We start from the raw sequence: 21,391 nt of genomic DNA on the forward strand, positions 1-21,391 counted from the left end.
GCCGCAGCAGGAACATGCTTTTAATTCATTACTTAAGTCTCTTTTGGGGTATAATACAGATTTTAAGAACTCACTCAGCAAAGTCCTTTTCCATTTCAGCTACTAGACTGGCCCAAAGATATGGAGATCTGTTTGCTCACCTTATTAATCAGACTTAAGTATTCAGAAATATTACTACGGAGAATAGTCTTTCTGGAACCCCTTCCAGAGCAGGGGAGAAACTGCTTTTTTAGAGTGAGATTCAAAGTGTTAATCTAAGCAACAGAAACCAGAGCAACTTTAGTTCCACTGGAATATTTCCTTGAGCTGCTATTTCTTCCATTATAGCTGACTGAGCACCAGGAGATGCCTATGGATATGTCTGCTGTGGGTCTGTCTTATGCACAAAGTGGTCTATCAAAAGCCATGAGAAGTTTTGTGGTGAAGCAAAAGAAATCAAGGCAAACCAGATACAGGGAACACAAGGGATGTATCCACTGAGGAAAAAAAATGTAAGATGTTGGCTGAGTTTTACCCGTATTATTGCTCTTTCAAATGACATTAAAGGCAAAACGTAGGATTGCTTGATCACCACAAAACATATTTTCTGTGTGTGAAATGGTGAAAAAGACAATGGCTAATAGGAAGTGACTGGATGAAGGACCACCTTCAAGATGCGAGAAACTGCTTTGAAACAGATAAATTAATAGCAGGGTTGACTATTATTGCTCTGCAGAGTAACTGGCGGTAAGAGTTATTTTTTTTTTAACTTTTATGATATTCCTATTTTCAGCAGATCTCTATCTTCATGACAATCAGAGCTATCAGCTTTTAATGTAGATGAAACTGACAGTTTAATTTCACATTGTGATTCTGCTGATTCTTGTTCCTTTGCAACTTTGAGAAATAGAAGAAATTAGGCAAAATAAACCAGTCATTGTAGGCTTAAGGGTCTCAGAAGAGAGAACAGAGGTCCATACACAGATAATATGTGATGGACTAGGCAATATTACTGAAGTACTATAATTTCGGGAGGATATAATTTTGTTGGGCCTCCAGGAAGAGGCCTATTTTTGCCTGGTAAGATATTAGATGCAAAATACTCGTATTTGTTCCTTAAGTTCATGTACAGAGAACAATTGAGGAGCAAGATAAATGTTATTTGAATGTATTAATTTGAACAGCTTTCTATGAACAATCACATCTGCAAGTAAAATGCAAAAATAATGCATTTCTGGACTTTTTTTACAAAACATGGTGGTAATGATCAACTGGAACTTAGCTCGCTGTGAAATAGACAATACAGGTTTTGTATTGAATAATGCAATGAATCAGTTGTTTACAGTTTGATTATTATGTTGGTTTTATTAGTGATACAAGATATCCCATCATTTGACTTGGACATATTGAAGGACTTTTGAAGAAGCAATATTATAATCTGGCATCTGCATATCCCATTTGTTTAACTTGCAGAAAAGGTAATTGCAACGGTAGCTAGTCTGAAAATTCATCATTCACTGTCATAATTTACTCTGAGATACTGTCATTAGTACTGTCTGCGCTAAGTCTGTATGATGATGCAGCCTTTGGTGAATAATGATTTTAAAAGTTACAAGTTTGCTTAAATGCAACCCTAAAAAATTAAAAGAAGATATTCCATCTTCTGAATTGCTTTTTTTTTTCTTTGCTTTCCATATCGATATGTGTGAAAGCATTCTAAATTTTCTGTGTAAGAGCTGATGACACAAGTCATAATATATCTTAACTACCTCAAAATATCATGAGCAATAGACACCATATATTAATTAGTATTCATTTCTGGATGTGTGATTAAGACTTACAGGTCCCTTGATAATGACAAGAATATGTAATTAAAAGTATCTCAGAAGAAATGCAGTTATCAGATGCAGTTTTTAAAGCTTCAACTGGCATCAAATTCTACCTATTCACACCAGAATGACCCTCGCCAAATTTTCAGATTGATTCTGTTTCTCTTGATTTTGCAAGTTTGCTTGTGTTTCTTCTGCCCTTTGATACACCCCCAGAGCACATCACAAAGAACAAGCAGCTAAGAAGCAGTATCTGCTTAACAAGCAGACTGCTCACTACTGCTCAGCCCCAGGCTAGACAGCATTTTTTAATTTAGCAAAGAAGAAGAAATGAACAGAGAGTGGCCAGAGCTGAAAGGTAAACCCAAAGATTTCTTTAGATATCCCTAAACTGGGGTGAATGCAAGGGCATAGAGAAAAATTTGAAAAAAGTAATCTAATTTTAGGTAAGTGTGGAATATTCACCTGCAGTCAATCTATTCAGATTCTCTTGTTACTCATAAGAATCACAAAATCCTTATGTGAACTGTGCATAGTTAATGTCATGACAGGTCATATGAAAACAACCATCATCAGAAAACATTATTTAGATTAATAATAAAATGTTATTTAGATTAATAATCTACTGTTTAACAATCAGTCTGAGAAGGCTGAGGTACCCAATGAGTTCTTTGTCTCAGTCTTCATTATCTGGCATATCTCTCCATATCTCTCAAGTCCCTGAATCTCCAGGTGGAATTTGGAGGAGCCAAGTCCCTCCCACTTTAATCAAAAGTTTGGAATCACCTAATGAAACTGAATGGAGGTGTACAGGACATGAAAAAAATGCATCCCAGGATCCTGAGGGAACATAATCACTTTCCATCATATTTGAAAATTCATGACAATCAAGTGGAAAAAGGTAAATATCTGGGAAAAGAAGGAGGATGAGGGGAAGTAAAAGAATGGGTAGGCAGCTTTGCCTCACAGTCTTGTTGGGAAGAAACAGGAAAGGGAATCCAAAGGACCAAACAACTGAAAGAGGAACATTAGAAAATTTAGGAAGATATGTCCTAGATAAGTCCTAAGGTTCCAGTCTCCCTCCAGGACTCTTTGTCTCCCAGCAGCAACCATATAAAAACATTGCCAACTCTACTTAAAATCTCTACCACTTTGGTTATGCTCTCCATTTCATTTAGCACCTTCCAATGGCTTCCAATACAAACTAGGAAGGAAACCTGCCTAAGGATGCTGTAAGACATAATGTGCACATCTGATCTATCCAAAGATGTGATTTAAATTTGCAGTGCATATTCCAGTGATGATTTCCAGGTGTGTAAAGCTGTGGGATAGTGTTAAACTGTTGAGTGTGGACAGCTATGAGAAGTACTGTGCTCTGACCATCAAACATGGTGTTACACAAACAGATTTGTGCCAGATGGCTCATTCCTCTTCATAAATCTTCTGAGAAACATATGAAATAATGGATGGAAACTTTTGGTAAGAAAATTGTGGGGTCAGATGTACAAAATCATCTGGATACCTAAGAAAATTACACATTGTAAGCTAAGATCTTTTTTAACAAATCTGCTACAACAAAATAACTTTTATGTAAAAATCTATTGTTTGGTACCAAGTTCAAAAAGTAATGGTATGACAAATTTAAAATCTTGGTACTTCAGTAAATCCTGGTACTTTCAGTTGCTGCTGAAAGTCAGTAAAAACTTTTGCTAAATATGTCCTGTTTTTCTAGATTGTTTTTTAGAAACTCCCTTAAGCTTTAAAGCACATGAGAAATACAAGATACTTAAATGTTAACATAATCTACAGGACATCTTTAATTAAGGACATAGGTTTAGAAATGCTAGTTACCAAACCAGGTTTTCTGTTACAGTAGAATACCATCAAAAGAATTTTTTAAACTGGAGATTTTTTTATTTGGATAGCTTCTGAAGTGTTCCTGTACCTCCTAAATGAAGATGTTTTCAGGAATTCAACTTTAAGTTGTGTAGGGTTAAAAGCATCACTAATTTCCAGTTTAAATTTGGCAATAGTGATTTCCTTTTATTTTTGTATATTTTTATCTCATTTAGCTCTGTTCCCACTTTCATTTTGTACTTGAGTAGTTTCTCAGTAATTTTTTTTGCTCTATATGTTGTGCTCTTCTGATAATTCCAGCAACTGCTCTCTTCACTATGTTCATTTTGCACTAATCTATGAATGGAGAAAACTGAATATGCTCAGTTTTCTAAATGGTCACAATCCTCTGGCCTTAATTCATGTCTTAGTGTTCTGTCACTTAATGTATATCCAAGAGCTGAATTGAACATTTTTGGTATTTTTGATGATAATTTGCTATGTCAAAGCAGAAATTACTGTTAACTTCTAAATTTTTACTTCACATGTGTTGGAGAGCTACTAGGAGGTAACCAAACATACCAACATGTGCAAGAGCTGAGTCGTTTTGTCGCTGTGACTTTACAGTATTGTGTTGTGCCAGGGTCTTTATCACCTTCTTTGGCATTTTTTTTTGATATCTCAACACAAACTGCTTGGACTTTCCTGTCATCTGTAAACTTAACTGTGTGCATCTTTTGGCAATGTCATTCATAAAAATATCAACTGATGTACTCCCAGTCTTTCAGCAACTTCCATTGCTATCTCCACAATTTTAAAAATTCTTACAGTCCCGTACTCAACTATTTCACTTTTGTCATCTTAAAAACTACTTTTTCTCCAAAGTCAAACCCCCCCTCAAAAAAAGAAAATAAAAAGCCCCAAACAAAACAAACAAAAACAACAACAACAAAAAATTTAAATAAAGAAAGAGGAAATAAGCAATATTATGGAAGAAAGATGGTACAATTTATGTTTCAGAAACCTTTGTGGTTTTGGTAGTAGGTTTGTTTTATGAATTTTACTTTTTTGTTTATTATGAAGTTTCTACTTTTCCCTTTAAGGCATTTATATCCTTCATTAAAAGCGAGATTGAACTAAGGGTCTGTTATCTGCTTAAATAGTTTCCAAAATCTTTTTGAAACTGCAATCTGGAAGACACTTTGATTGCTTTCAAGAGCTCTAGATAATAACGTCCAAACTTGAGAGATTTATGAAAAATACTTGCTGCTACATCTGTAACTTTATGCCCTAATTATTTCATTATTTTGAGATAAAGATAATATCATTCCTGTACTTTATTACACTACATTCTTTGAATTTATTTCTAGTTTAGATACAGACTTTGCATTTCTATACTTCTCTTCTGCATTTCTGTACTGAGTTCATCAACATCCTTGCTGAAGACAGAGGCATGGCATTTGGACCTGGGTCTAGTTTGTTTTTTAATCTTTTATCTAGAAATCTTTAGCAGAAAGTGACTCCTTTTTATTGGTTTCTGTTTATACAGCTAAAGATAATGCTACAATTTCTTTTCATTTTTTTTGCAAGATGTAAGTCAGCTGGATTTTGGAAAGTTTATACTTTATGCTCTTCTTGACCTCCACATTTCAGCTTTTTTTATTGCTACAGCAATAACTGGTAAATAGTATCAGCTCAAGATTATCTGTGAGGTCAACATGAAGCAATTAGATTATGGAAAGACACATTTTAGGTTTCACTGAATCACAAATGTCCTCCTTTTTAAAAAAACAATGGAACTCTTATTTTCTCCATAGTACAGCTAAGATTAAGACCAAACTAATGATAGAGGATTTTGAGAAGCAATGTAAAAAAAGTGCTCCTAAGGACTTCTACTGTAGGGGACAGGAAGATCTTCATTTGCTTTTTCTGTTAATGTCCACAAACCTCTTTCTTCTGTTTCCAGCCTATGCAAATTTGTCATATGGCATCCCTGAAAATCTTCCAGTCTTTGCACAGATGGTGAATATCTCAGTATTTCCCAGTTTAACATAACACTGTTTTAGAAAACCAGATCCTGAATTCACCTTAATGAACCTTGCTGTCAACTTGTGGATTTGACATTTTGAAAAAAGAAATTTTTTTATTCGCCAAACTCTGTTTTCTCAATATGATTGAAAACAAAGCATAGATTTAGTTGCTTTAGTTCAGGGATTTTTGTTTTCAACAGCAGCAAATGTAGGTTATGTTTCTGATGTAAGTACAAGAACATGATATTCCTAAGGTAAATATGGTTACATTTAATTTCTTACTTCTTCATGTTTTATTTGGAATTAAAAAAAAAATTACCTGTTTAAAACAAGCTTCCACCAGATTTGGAGGGAACATATTTCTGTGAAAGAGAAAGAAAATAATATGAGAATAATATGCTAATGATTCCTTTAGTAAGGAATAAAAGAATAAATAAAAGAATTGCTAATAAAAGAATTGCTAATAAAAGAATTGGACAGCTAATTTTTGAGGAATCCTAAGAAAAATATGTAATCATATATACAGTGAGTAGAGCTTTGCATGTAGCATTGGCCTGGTAAGCTTTACCAGGATGAAATGTAGGATTGGATAGTTCCTGGCAATTAGAATCTCTGTATTCAGTATTGTATAGCAGGTATGGTTATGGAGAAGTATATTAGCTAAATTACTAAATGTACAAAGCTCTATGGGCTTACTTTAAATTTTGTACTTATTAATGCATTATGAATCCAATAATTTAATAATATTTAATATATTTTGGGTTCTCAAACAATTTTTGCATTTATGTAGTCTAGTACTTAATGATATTTATCACTTGATTTAGTCTTCTTGTGGCTACACCCCAAATCTTTCTGAAGTTTGAGTATTCTATAATAATAATACATACATGTGTGGGGTTTTATGTCTGCAACATTTGTTGCAGATAGGGGTTTGTTTGTTTGTTCTCCTTTGTTTTGTGCATTTCTGAGGGATTTAGAAGCAGCCTAACTGAATAGATCTTGAGGAATCTGAGTGCAAACCTCTTCATGGAGGTTTCTGTAGTCCCCCCTTTCTGGCAGTGTGATCCTTGGAGGCCTTTCTCCGTGTTTCCGGATTCTCCAAATGGGTTAGTGGAACACAAAATTTTGATGGTTTTACCTGTGGAAAAGCTCCTGAGTTCAAAACCTCAGCTTCCCTACTCCCTGGAATATATCTGTGACATATTAGCTCTGTAAAAGAGGTACTGCAGATTCTCTGAGCAAAGAAAAACCAAGATTTTATGTCTGTGCCCTCTGTCTCAAGCATTTAACTTGCCTGTTCCTGGAAGTTATTTCCCATTCATATAATTGAATAAATTGAGTACATGCACCCAGATTGGTGGCTACTATTCAAAAGTAAAATAAGTAAGTAAATCAGGGGTTCAAATGGAGTGAGAAAATTGTTTCAAGTTGGAAGAAAAGGGGAGGAATTTGGTAATAACTTCTGTACTATGCAAGGAGGAAAAAAGACCTATGCAGATAGCAGAACAGAAGTATTTTTTTGTGGGAGGGAGGGAGGGAGGAAGGAAGGAAGTAAGTTTGGAAGGAAGGAGGTTTGGAAGGAAGTTCGGAAGTTTGGGAGGGAGGAAGGGAGGGAGGGAGGGAGGAAGGAAGGCAGTTCGGAAGGAAGGAAGGCAGTTCGGAAGGAAGGAAGGCAGTTCGGAAGGAAGGCAGTTCGGAAGGAAGGAAGGCAGTTCGGAAGGAAGGCAGTTCGGAAGGAAGGAAGGAAGGCAGTTCGGAAGGCAGTTCGGAAGGCAGTTCGGAAGGCAGTTCGGAAGGCAGTTCGGAAGGCAGTTCGGAAGGAAGGAAGGAAGGAAGGAAGGAAGGAAGGAAGGAAGGAAGGAAGGAAGGAAGGAAGGAAGGAAGGAAGGAAGGAAGGAAGGAAGGAAGGAAGGAAGGAAGGAAGGAAGGAAGGAAGGAAGGAAGGAAGGAAGGAAGGAAGGAAGGAAGGAAGGAAGGAAGGAAGGAAGGAAGGAAGGAAGGAAGGCAGTTCGGAAGGAAGGAAGGAAGGAAGGCAGTTCGGAAGGAAGGAAGGAAGGCAGTTCGGAAGGAAGGAAGGCAGTTTGGAAGGAAGGAAGGCAGGAAGGCAGGAAGGCAGGAAGGCAGGAAGGCAGGAAGGCAGAAAGGCAGAAAGGCAGAAAGAAAGAAAGAAAGAAAGAAAGAAAGAAAGAAAGAAAGAAAGAAAGAAAGAAAGAAAGAAAGAAAGAAAGAAAGAAAGAAAGAAAGAAAGAAAGAAAGAAAGAAAGAAAGAAAGAAAGAAAGAAAGAAAGAAAGAAAGAAAGAAAGAAAGAAAGAAAGAAAGAAAGAAAGAAAGAAAGAAAGAAAGAAAGAGTCTTCCTTTCAGTATTAAAAGCAATTTCTTCCCCTGCAACATCTTGATTTGGAAATAAATCCATGTATCCCTTTTTAGCATTGTAAGGGTTAGAGATATTGTTATCACACAGTTGAAAGACATTTGGCAACTTTATGCATTCACTGTTTAAAATTCTCTACGTTTGTTCTCTGTTAAACCAACATTACTTTCATAGCTAGTGGTACCAAAAATGTGCAGTATCATAGACATACCTGATTAAATCAAGAAAAGCATCTGCTGCTGTCACTTGCACAATTTTGCCTTCTCTGTGCATGTTTTCCTTCGTACCTTTCCCGGGGTGGATGATGACCACAATGATTATGCCAATCAGCACAGCAATGATGGTAGTGCTCATGTAGTAGACTACTGCTCGGACTCCCATCTTCCCTGAGGCTTTACTATCCAGGGCAGCAATTCCTAGTGAATTTAAGCACAATGGCATTCACCTGATACAACTGTAAGTAAAGAGTATGAACTTAAGCATGATGAAAATAGATCTGTAGGAACAGTTTTGATGACTACACTTAAAGCTACCCAAGGCAAGATGTCCCTCTTTTGCAGCTCATTACTGCCACTGTCTTTCCATCCTGCCTCTTGCTATATAATTTTCTATTAAAAGAGTTACAGCTTTCTGTGCTTTCTTAACACTTCATTAAAAGTAAAGATTATTGATCTGATGCAGTATGGCACTCCCTATATTCCAGTGAGACAATTCCTGATTTCTTATTAATGTAGTTACCATAGTCTGAAAAATATGCTACACATAATTTTTAATTATAAGATAGAAAAGTGAGTATTCTTAAGTAATGTTGATAATGTTTGCAACAATTAATATGTATGAAGAGTTTTCTTTAATCCCCAATGGGCAACCTCAGATTACCTCTGTCCCAAGCCATAGGAGTTTACAACAGATTAAATGCTGCTAGTCTGTTTCAGAAAATCCTTACCATTGTGTGAATAAGCCTTTACAGTCTTTCACAAACTTTGCAGAACTTGTAACATTAATCCTAATTCTTGTGTCTATTTGGATCTACTGTGAATATTAGGGTGCTCCCTAGGGCATCTTCTATAGTGTTTGTTCATCAGATTGCCCTGATAAATAGCTGCAATGTGTTTTTTAATAGAAGGTGCAGTTCTGCCAAGGAAAGAATTCTGAGTCTCTGAGAAGGAATGTCTCATAAGGGCTGTCAGAAATGGAAATGCTCTTTCTCTTTCCAGCAGATGCAGCTAAGTCTGATAGTTCTTCTCCTTAAAATGTCCCACTGCTCCTTCTCCTCAATATTTGCCCATTCTCCATCAGGAGGGCTGTGCCATCTGCCTCAAAGCAGTGTTCATGCTTCTTGTTGCAATCAAGCTTTCAAAGTGTAGAATGAAAAAAGGGGTTAGGAAAGGATCTTTTAGCTTTATTGTCTCCTCCTATATGGAATTGCCTAATCCATACTTCCAAAGACTGTCTACACATTTATATGGATGCCACCTTTGAACATATAAAATATAAAAAAAAGTTGACTAACTTCTGCTTTGGGTGTCTGTCTCAGAGGACAAAGCATTTAATATAAGGCAAGAGGACTGCAGGAATATAAATAATATGGAAACTCAAATCATAGCCTGGCAAAACTAAAACTTTTTTAAATTATTGTAGACATATAATACTTCAGTCTGTCTTCTCAAGGAGGAGATACATTCTCTTGGCACTACAGTGAAAGCATTCTAGTCCTGATGTGAAAGCATTCAGCCCTGATGTGGCTGAGACCAAGGATGTGTCCCAGGCTCTGATCAAATCTTCAAAGTATAAAACCAATCACATGCTTCATACTTACCCTTTCAGTTCAGATTTTTTCATTTTCTGCCCTTTTGGCAGAGACCATTAAAGTCTGTAAGATTTGTACCCACAAAAGGAGCTGTGAACGGACATCATTAGATTCACACACTGAATTGCTTGGTTTATGTGTATGCCATTGTAGTGGAAGAACAAAGTGTACAGCAAGAAACTGAGCATGGAAATCCAACATTTGAAGAATTTGATCCTTCATTTCTCTACTCAGCCTTCCCATCTGCAGAACTGGATTATTATATTCATTGTATATTTACATTTATGATTTGAAATGCTGTGAGAAAAATGGTAAACACTAGCAAGTTACAAATAACATTTTTAATTTTATAAATGGGAAGTCCTGTAACCCTCTTATTTGTGGATGGAAGATTGGTTTTTTTAGAGCCCTCAAGTAATGTAAGTATGAAATAATGCAAATACTGTTAGCCAATAAAAGAAATAAAGTTAATAATTCTTGGAGAATTTCAGATCTGTTATTGAACTGCACAGCATGTATCTCAGACAGCATTTGTTACAAATTTTATTTTTAAAATATTAATATGAAACTTAAAATAAAACAACTTACAAAGTGAAAAAAGAATGTTTACATACTAGTCCAATCAATTACATTTTTATATGTTTTAATTGTTTTTTTTCTGTTCTTACTTTTTCTTTCTGAAGTAGCAACAATGGTCTATCTATTTTTTCATTTTGGATAACACAATTTTGAAACTTTTTACAACTTTTTACAACTTGAGCACAAACAGTTAACCTGTACAGTTTAGTAGGAATGTTTGGAAATGCAGAGATTTTGAATCAGTCAGTTCCCAGTACTCTGCCCTTTACAGATAATATATTCAGGACCAGAGGATGAGCACTGTCATTCTTAAGAGGATTTGCAGGCACACCTGCCTGTGCTTTAACCAAGCCTGATTTTTTTTTTGTACTTCACCCCTTACAGTAGGCTGAGCTTCCTACAGTCCAAAAGTCACTAGGAGTCAGTGTAGGGCATACCTTACCAGCAAAAATTGCTGTTTTGAAGGATTAGACATTCTGATCCTATTTTTTTCTTCGTCTAATTCTGGGATTGAGTGGTGAAACATGTGAAAATGGTATGTCAGGGAGCAAGAGTCATGCTCTTGTCTTTGTAAGCTGCTTTCCAGCCTGGCTTCCCCTGGTGCCCTCTGGCTGGGACTATACTGGTCCTTATTTTAGGCTCCTTAGTCTCATTCCTGCTGTTGCTATCATAATTTATTTCTCAGCTTGGATGTAGAGAACAGCAATTCCTCTCTTCTTGAGCTGTAACTGCTTGTGGCATGTATAGCAGAAAACATTCAAAGCAGAGGAATGACAGGCCTAAGTATGAACAAAAGCTGTATGATGAGGAAACAAGCGCTCACCTCTAAGAGTCGTTGCTGGGGACCTGCTGGGCAGTCTCCCCTCCTGGCCCAATTAATGGGAACTCGGCAAACTGCAAAAGCTGCCAGCATACCAACAACAACAATTATCTAAAATAATATTTAAAACCTGTTTTTAAAACACGAGAAAATGAGAGCTGTTGCTTCCTTTGCATTTTAAGATGTTGACAAGACTCCTTAGAACTGAATGGGGCTCTGGAAAGGTCCCCAAAGCTTTCATGTGTCACAAAGCATTGTGTCCTCAGCGTGTCTTTTCACAGTCAGCCAGCAAAACCCCCATTGTCCTGCGGGAGATGTATGTACCCCTTTCATCCTGCTCGCTGCTCTCTCCTCCACGCTACTGGCTCCAGCACCTCTGCCTCCTCTCTTCCTCTCCCCTCCCCTTCCCCAGAGGGCCTGGGAAAATTTGTCATGCCACCAGTCCCCACGCACAGGGATGCCTTGAAGTTGTCAAGGTGATCTGGAGCAGAGCCCCTGTAATTTCTCCCAGTGTGTGCACTCACACAACATGAATGGGAATTATTTTTTAAGTACTGATGGGGAGGGAGGGAGGCCGGGGAGAAGGAAGGGAAGAAAAGAAAGAAGGGGGGAGGCATAAGTCGGTAGAACTGCAAAAATCCCCCAGCTTTTACCCCATCTTCTTCCTTCACCTACCCCTTCCGTCTTTTGGGAACTAACACTGTGTTACTGTGAAATAAAGACATGAGAAGGAGTTCTCTAGAGTGTCACAAAGCAAAGCACCATTTTGTTCTTTAACAAAGATATTAGAGAAAAATGAAAATATTTTAGAATATAGGAAAGGCAGCAAGAAAGAAAGTATGTAATTACAAGAAGAGAAAGGGAGAGAAAAGATGCAGGGAAAAGGAGAAAAAAATCTAGTTAGGATGACTAACAATTCTGAATTGTTAATCTGGTAGTTTTTATTGCTCACCTGACTTGATCACTGTTCTGTAAATTGGCATGAACTATTGATTCTATGAATTGTCATGAATAGCTACTATATTATAAATAATTACAATATTATGACTAGTTTTATGTCAATTATATTTTGTATTTTACTTATGATTTTATATTATACAGAATTATAGAATTTACCAAATCCAGAGTTACTGCTATTTTAAATTTTCTAGATACTGAAAGCATGCTGCACATAAAAATTCTATATGTAATCTTGGATTATAGCAGAGGGATGGTACTGTACTCCTGGAAGACCAAGCATAAAATACACTGAACATGTTTTCTTTAGTGTTTAAGCCAAACAGCTTTGAATCTGCTTGTTCAAGAATAAATTCCAAGGAATTGTTTTAAAAGCTGAAATGGAGAACCTATGCTAAAAGTCCTAGAGCATCAGAATACTTTGTCCCTTTAATTAGCAAAGTAGAATCAATGGAATAAACCGATTTGTGCAGAAAAGTCCAATGTCCTCTATGTGCTATTTCAGCCTGAGATTTGAGTTTATGCCTAATTTTCCCTATTACACTACTTGAAAGTTTCTACCTGTAGTATTTTTTTTTTGAAAGAAGAAATATACATATTACACAATTAGATGCAAAATGCTTTTTTCCCACAACAGTAACTGGTCACCAGCTGGTATGCCTGAAGCCCTGTCTGTAAACTCCTAGTCAGCAAAGTATCCTTGGGTTTATATTTGGCTCCTTAGTTAACCACTAACTAACAAACGAGAGCCCATAAATAGTAGCTTTTAAATAGGATCTCTTTTCTTACACTCCAACATAAATAGCAACCCTCTGAGGAAAAAATCATTATGTAGGATTGATTCTAGTACCACGGGTGGTTTTATCTTTCCTCAGGGCAAGCAAGACTGATGCTGGGAATAGAGGGTGTGCATGTAAGCATATACATTTATGCATACCTATAATTTCAGTTTGAAAACGGTTAAAATGCTCAGCCACTGCTCGTCATATTAGAAGTCTCTGTTTCTGAATGTTTTTGGTGCCCTTTAAAAACTTCTGGCCAAACAAAGCAGTTTATGTGTTTGCTTTCCTACACTAAAATTACTGTGGTTTTAAGCGTTTTCCCCCCTTGCTTTTAGATTTTTGTTTCTTTAAAATCCCTATTGAAGCATAATGATAAGCATTTTAAATATAGAACATTTCAGTTAGGGCTGAAATGACCATCTAGGCCAACTAGACTTCAGGACTGACCAAAAATTAAAGTTATTAATGGCACTGACTTCTTCAACACTGACAGGTAGGGGTTATTGGCCACCTCTCTGGGAAGCTTGCTCTGGTGTGCTACCTCCCATACTGGGAGGTCAGCCCCTCAGACTCCTTTTCTCCAAACTGGACAAGTCCAAAGTCCTCAGTTACTCTTCACAGGATAGTGGTAATTCTTCTCAGTAGGGAAGAGACTGTGTGCTCAGAGCCCAGGTGCAGGCTCTTGGCTGAGCTGTCACTGCCAGAGGTTCCCATCTGTGGGCACAGGACCTAATACCTCCAGGTCAGGATTCTGCCAAGATGTGGCAACATGTTGATGAAAATGCATGAAGTAATGAAGTAGTTTTGAATGAGTATGTAGAAAAAACTGTCCATTCTGGTCCTTATAAATACTGACTTCTTGAAACAAAAAAAAAAAAAAAAAAAAAAAAAAAAAAAAAAAAAAAAAAAAAAAAAAGATGATTCCTGTGACCATGATGAATTCTTTTCCAATTCAGCATATTAGAAGTGAATTGATGGCACTTCCTTGCCAATGGAGATTTTTATATAAATTCCCTTTATATGTTTTGAACTAAGTTTTTATGCACAAAACATTATGAACAGAGCATCTTTTTATTCCTAATTATTTTCCTGTTCACTTTTTATGGTCTCTTCATTAGGAAATTGCAGTTGCTTGTTAAGGACTCCTATGGTGGAGCAGCAATAATGGCAACTGTTGACTCAGGAGTGTTGCCCTAATTTTGTTTCTTTAAGGTTGTCTTTCATTCTCCTAATGAAGCAGTCTCAAATGGGCTACTCCCACCCCCTACATCCACTAAGCACTGTGTGATGAGTAAACTCTCAGTGTGAGACCATGAGAACAATCCCTTTTGTGTATCTTGATGAGGATTTGTGGAAATGAAGACCACTGTGCAAGGTCATGGTAAAATACGCTGACAGAGAATTTGTGAGGAAAAGCAATAGTTAAGTAAAGACAGTGGAGGTATTGCCCAAGTTTAATTAACATGATTAAGCACTAGAGCTTTATTCTAATAGCAGCTGAATATGTTCTCTGTGGTGCTGAGCATTCCCAGAAAACAAAAGTTAAATTTAGGCTTTGACATTTGGGCCCTTCAAAAGATCAGGTACAAATTTTACCCAATCTCTAGATTACAGTTTTTAATAAAAATGACAGTAAAATAAATAAAATTGCAAAGAAAAAAGACAGTAACATTTTCAAAGAACTATATGGATAGGTGAAGTTAAGTAATATTAAATCAATATGGCTAATGACTTCCTGAAGCCACTTAAAATATATGTCTGAAATACAGCCTTTTTACATGAACTGATAAGACAAGTTGCTCCCAAATCACCATTTAACTTATCTTTGTTTAGATATGAATTTTTAGATAATGAAATTAGATGTTACATTATGTTTTCCAGTTCTGTTAAGAACAGTGGGCAAATACAGGAAAATTAGCAGTTGTATTTGATCCAAAATTATGTGACCGTGATTAAGCCAAGCTGACTAATGAAACCCATGGCTGGGATATAGTAATGCAATTCAAAGAGCCAATTAAATGGCTAGGAGTGGGTCCTAAATGACTAGCCTTGCCCCACAGCTTTTTAGTCCTACCCCATCCTTGCCAAAAAATGATCAGCTTTGGGTTTTGTAGGGTTAGTTGTTTCTGACAGTTTGTAATTTTGAATTACCCCAGAACTGTGTCATGTGAACACCAGAACTTTTACAAGGGAAGTAGAAGGAGAGAGTGTCTGGGGCAAAAAACTAGCAAACACCTGCTTTTTTAGCCAGTTTATTCCTTAGAAAGAGAATGTTTGTGAAACCATGGCACAATAATGTCTGAACATCATTGAGTGATGTAAATGGAAGAGGCCCAAATAATCTCTATGGCTTTACAGTGAGTTCTACCTTTCAGTTAACCATGAATAATAAAAGACTCTTCTGTAGTGGTTCATCACTCAGTAACGCTCTTTCAGTAAAATAGCTTCACTTTATGAAACTTACTCTTTTGTGTTTGCTTGAAAATATTTCTTGGGCCATCAAGTTTAGCCTTCTGATACAGCAGGGAAATACATTCTACAGTATTGATTAAAATCTTATTGAGCTTTAGGTTCAAAACAATAGCAGTTTTTATCCCAACAATTTCCATGTTTAGATATCCCGCAGCCTTACTCTATTTTTAGTTTGCTCATTTCAGTGCAAAAAAAATTTGATTGGTCATTGGCTCAGTGTCCAGAGGGAGACCCATGATGTGTCAGGAGTCTGTGCTGGTATCATCACTGTTTGATATTTTCATCAACGACTCAGACAGTGGGATTGAGTGCAACCTCAGTAGGCTTGCAGATGACACCAAGGACAGAGGTGTTTGACATACCCGAGGAGCAAAATCAAATCATCCAGAGGGACCTGGACAAGCTCAAGGAGCAGGCCCAGGTGAACATCATGAGGTTTAAACAAGTCCATATGCAAAGTGCTGCATCTGAGTCAGGGCAACCCCTGGTATCAGCACAGGCTGGGCAAGAACAGACCCAGAGCCCTGTCCAGAAGGACTTGGTCGGTCAGAGGCTGGACATGAGCCAGCAAAAGAAGCATAACCAGCAGGTCAAGAGAGGTGGTTTTCCACCTCTACTCTACCCTCATGAGACTCCACCTGCATGGGAGTGGAGCACTGTATCCACCTATTGCGTCCTCAGCACAAGAGAGCTATGGACCTGTTAGAACAAGTCCAAGGGCCACAAAGATATCAGAGGGATGGGGCACATCTTATTTGAGGACAAGCTGAGAGAGTTGGGGTTGATGACTCTGGAGAGCAGAAGGCTCTGGGAAGACCTTTTAGCACCTTCTAGTTCATAAAGGAGGCCTGTAAGAAAGATGGGAGCAGACTTTTTAGTAAAGTCTGTTATTACAGGAAAAGGGGTAATGGTTTTAAAGAGGGTAGATTGAGGTTGGACATAAAAAAGAACTTTTTTTACAATGAGGGAGTTCAAACACTCTTGGCCAGAGAGATGGTGTCTCTCCCATCCATGGAAACTGTCAAGGTCAGGCTGGAGAGCTCTCCGAGTACCCTGATCTAGCTGAAACTACCCCAGCTGACTGCACGAGGTTGGACTAGATGACCTTAAAGGCCCCTTACAATGCAAGCTGTTCTACGTTTCTTCCTTGAAAAGTCTTCTCTCTGTCAGTATGAGTCACTGAGGGCAGGGAAGAATTTCATAAACCTCCATAAACCTTCCCTTTACTCTGCTTGTTCTTGCTAAAATATTTATAAACAATGAAGTGTAACACCTGGTAAAATTAAATATGTCAATATTAAACACTTGGTGCATCTACTGAGTGTCAATGATGCTTACATTATTAAATGAAAACTCCTACAGGATTATACTTTTCTGTTCTGAAGAGTGTAGTTGGCTTGCTTTTCAGGTTTGCAATATAACAGGATACATTTGAAGAATCAGTAGGAAAGCACATTTCCTGAAACACATCTGCCTGAGAAGGACCCTGCTGTGGGGCTGTTGAGATACTCATTTAACTCTTTGCATTATTCTGTCTTTTGCTCACAGTATTGGAATGTGACAAACAATATGCTTTTTGAAGGGAAACTAGGGAGTAATTTATCTTCTTTATGTGTGCTAAGCAGAGCAGGAGGGAGATGCAAGCAGGGATTCACAGCAAGCCATGGAGCAGTGATTAGTAACAGCTGACAGTCTCAAACCAAGACTCTCTTTCTTTGGTTACTTCATTGTAATAACAAAGTACAAAGAACTGACTGTATTGAAGCCAAGAATCAGAGACCCAGGAACACAGAAAATAGCAGCTCAAAATTTTTTTTTGGTAACAAAACACTATTGCTACCTGCATAGAGCAGTCTTAAAAAGACATCCTTTTATGCCCAGACACTTGAACTAAGCTTTCCTGGAAATGAGATTTCTATGTTGGACATAAAGCTGATTATTTTCTGTGTAAGGAATGAAAGAAATAAGTATATTTGTTTATGAAAAGGCATAATGTAACATGGTAAACTAGTTCAGTTTAATCAGGAAACAAGTTTATTTTGGTAGCTGATAAGCCAAAGCACATTCAATTAGTTTAAATCCTAAAGTGCATGTTGTTCCAAGACTGAAATAAATATGGTAGTAGTTGTAAGACTTTTACCCTATTCCCTGAGGATGAAATATTAGTATTCATTTATTCTAAATGTATTGCCAAAAATACCTGCCTTAAGCATGAACTGCACTGTTCTATGAAGTGATACAAGTGATACAATTACCTTTGCCTTCTGGATGGTGTTGAATGCATTACTCAGTGCTCCTTAAAAATCCATAATGCGACTTCTCAAAATGCATGTGCAAACTTTTATTTTGCTAAAATGCTACTCTGAGTTTTGGCAGACTGTCTCAGGAGCTCTTCACAGACATGTTTTCGTATGTACAGCACTTATTAAACAACATTCCACAAATGTACAGTGCTTCTTTTATCTGACTGGCTCTATACAGTGTGACAAAGCTGCCAACTATTTTCTATACTAAATCACTCCTGATGCACATTAGTTGCTGCTGAAAAAATAGTGAGAAATTAGAGTGTCTATATGGGAACAGTAACTGGTAGTGCAGTCTACTGTAAAAAATAATTTGCTTTTACATCTTGGGTATGTAACAAGTGACTAAAGAGACACATATGAATTGCTAGAAAAATGGACATAATTCTAGTCAGAGTGGTGCAAGATTTATAGAATGGGAAATTAAGCTTGTCCCCTAAAAAAGACAGACGTGTCTATTTGTTTGTGAAACTACATGGGTTTTGGGGCATGGGATTGTTCTGATTATTAACTGGTCAGAGCTCTATGCTGGAGACACCACCTTCTCACTTAAAATATGTATTATCAGTATTATCAGCAAACCTGTTCTTGGCCTCTTCACTGAAACTTCCAATTATAGACTCTATTGCAATGATAGTATCTTATTTGGATGTTTGTCCACTGGGATATGATACTTGTCAATTTTATAGAGTTCATGCAGCAACCATCATCTGGATGGAAGCTTTGCCCAGTTGGATGTGACTTAATAAACAGTTGAATCAATGTAGTGTGTGACTAATGCATCTGGTAACAACCTAGCCTTTGGATTCCTTGGGTTTTTAATTTTAGCACAATTTTTAAAACATTGAGAGCATGGTTTGTTAATTCATCTGTACTAAGATAATTCAGAAACAAATGGTGTGACGTTGCCTTTAGGTATTTATAGTGAGACTTGTTTTTTTTTTGAGTAATCTGAAGTTCCACAAGTAATTTCACTAGTGAAGTTCTACTAGTTCACTCACTAAAGAACATTTCATGGTTTTTGTTGTTGCAGTAGCTACTGTCTAGTCTTGCAACAATTTATTAATAATAATGTCGTGGTTTGACATGGAAGTGAATTTTTTCCAGGAAGTCGGGTCAAACTAATCAGTGGTCAGGTTTGGATATTGGCACCTGGAGTGACCACTGAAGGTATGGACACGCCTCTGAGAACACAGGGGGTTAAAAGCAAGAACTCCCAGGAGAACTGTCTCTTTTGGTTCCGGTCGTCAGAGAGTGCAGACGCTCCCCTGCCCAGCCTTAGGCTGGGTGGGGGAGGGGAAGCCACGCGGCCTTGTCCAGGTAGGCCGAGGGGCTGAGGGTCTGGAACCGAGCCAGCTCCTGTGGACGGAAGGGTGGAGAGAAGTGGAGATGCCTTTGTCCCCCCCCCCCGCCCCCAAGAGGGAAAGAGACAGAGAGCCTGGCGGCACCTGGAAATTTGCCGGCAGAGGAGAAGGAGAAGGGGGGGGGAATGTCCAGCGTGGGAGACGGAACACCGGACCGAGATATCAGCCGTCCAGGGAGTCTGAACGTTTAACCCTTTCCAGGAAATGAGGGTTTTTTTAAAGTATTACCCCTCCTTGATTTGTAGTAGAAGAGAGATAGTCCGGGACCTGAGATGTTAGAAGAAGAAATATTTAAGTGAGAGGAGATGATGAAGTAGCTTTTGGCTGGACTTTTCTTGTTAGCCATAGACTGAACTAAAATCTCCCGCAATAGAGACTGCATTTTAGGAGGATGCAGTGGTGACCCAGGGAGACCTGTTTCAGCTTCGAACAGCACAAGAATGGCGAGAAACGAAGAAAGCTGAAGAGGGAATGGTGATACCCTCTGTCTTCGGGAAGAAGATGAGTCCTGTTTTTGGACCCCTCGGCCCCAGGGGAAAATGGGGGGGACTGTAATCCCAGGATGAGAAACTGAACTGTTGTATTTTTGGGTCCGTGGCAAAGCATCCTTAAAGGAGCCCTATGAGCAGTCTGTCCATGCACGGTGGTGAGAGCACTGTGACATAGAATGGAGAGTGTCACACTGGCAGATTTTTTTTTTCCGGGCGGTTGCCATGTGTGACAGGGAAACACAGGGTGGCAGCTGTGTTTCCTGGGGGGCCTGTGGTGCAAGAGAGACTTCTCTCTCCCTTGATAGTTTGAGTATGGATTACCTGAAGGGTGGTAGTTTGATCAAGAATCCCGGGTGATGTTTCATGGTGGGTGTTTTTGGAAATTGGGAGGAGGAGGGGTGTTTTAAAAGGTCTTCATCCTGGATTTAGTTTATATGTTTTCTGTATTAGTAGTAGTTTAATAAAGTTTTTTTCCTTTGTTATTAAGCTTGGGCCTGCTCTGCTGTGTTCCTGATAACATCTCACAGCATTTATTTAGGGAAGGTGCATTTTCATGGGGACGCTGGCATTGCGCCAGTGTCCAACCATGACAAATAAAAATAGCCCTGCTTTGTTGTTTTGTTCTTTTTAATAAATCTCGTCAGTGATACAACTGGTTTTTGCATCTGTGTCCAACCTAAAAGTTCTAAGTGTCCATTTTGCTTTCATCTAGCAGTTCATTGATCTGCTGCTGTTCTACCCATTGATCTTCCATGAGCTGCTCATGGAGCTAGTGTTTTCCTTTTGTGTATGCTGCCCACACTCTGCTGGTGTTTACATCTCCTCATGATCCTTTTAGTTTATTACATTCCTCCCCATGTGCCCTGCATTTTTTCAGTCTATACTGTTTTACAGGACTCTGTATTCTTCCATGGGGCGTTCTTTGCTGACTTTTCTCCTTTCACACTTCAAGTATAATTTTAACTCCCTCCAAGTTCAGTTGCTATCTGCACTGTAGCAACATAAATCGCTTTCAGTGAAACTCCATGGTACCACTGCTATTCTGCTCCTCACAGTGGAAAGAGTTAGCTCAGTATCTATGACAGTGATCTCAGTCTAACAGCTTCTCAGTCTGGGGCGGATTGTTCTGAAAGACATTACACCCAAGCCTCTGCTGACATTTGTGCAGGACCTAATGTAGTGATGCCTCAGTTCCTCTGACAGTTCAGGCACGAATAAGATGCACCACTACACAGTATCTATCCATGTCAAAATGAAACACACAGAGCTCTTTCGTGTCCCTAAGTCATTATTTGAATTAGAAACTACAGAGCAGTAACTAATTAGACAATACAGACTACTTTAGGATTCTTTTTTTTAAAGAATCACAAGAACTTGCATTTGACAAAAGAAAAAATGCACATAAAATTTTTATAAAAAAAAATTAATCCTGTGTTGATAAAGAATGTTGAAACAATCTGAGACTTCCTTTATCATATATAATTAAATCTATTTAAGGAGAATGGGATCTCATACAGAAAGTTTTTGAAAAAGATTGTATAGACATGATTAAATTGATAAACTTGTAGCATTTTTAAACATTTATAATCTATTAGTTAATATGTTAAAAATAAATGAGAATATCCTAATGCATAACATGATAGCATTTTCCTTTTTTTTCACTGGAGAACCTAATTACACTCTAAATTCATCCCAAAAATTTAATTAACAACAATCAAATCAAGTTTAAGAAAAAAATAGTTTCTATTTGTGAATTTAAGGTCCTCT

The 21,391-nt window shown here is 37.8% G+C and overlaps 1 protein-coding gene across 4 annotated transcripts in view; it reads right to left on the reverse strand.

The window, feature by feature from the left end:
• The window catches only part of SLC1A3 (solute carrier family 1 member 3), a 67,554-nt gene that overhangs the window by 11,939 nt on the left and 34,224 nt on the right, over positions 1-21,391 (reverse strand). Inside the window, exons 1-3 of one of the 4 annotated variants that reach the window (XM_054003783.1) lie at positions 18,352-18,438; positions 8,258-8,462; positions 5,994-6,036 (exon numbers count right to left, since the gene is read on the reverse strand). In XM_054003783.1, the coding sequence (XP_053859758.1) occupies positions 5,994-6,036; positions 8,258-8,427 (213 nt within the window). In that variant the 5' untranslated portion in view covers positions 8,428-8,462; positions 18,352-18,438. Of the gene's footprint in view, positions 1-5,993; positions 6,037-6,694; positions 6,755-8,257; positions 8,463-11,258; positions 11,345-18,351; positions 18,439-21,391 lie in introns of those variants that run through there. The other 3 variants (XM_054003784.1, XM_054003782.1, XM_054003786.1) reach the window with 3 other exon arrangements.

The sequence above is a fragment of the Vidua macroura genome, chromosome Z, assembly GCF_024509145.1.
Source record: "Vidua macroura isolate BioBank_ID:100142 chromosome Z, ASM2450914v1, whole genome shotgun sequence".
Taxonomy (NCBI): domain Eukaryota; kingdom Metazoa; phylum Chordata; class Aves; order Passeriformes; family Viduidae; genus Vidua; species Vidua macroura.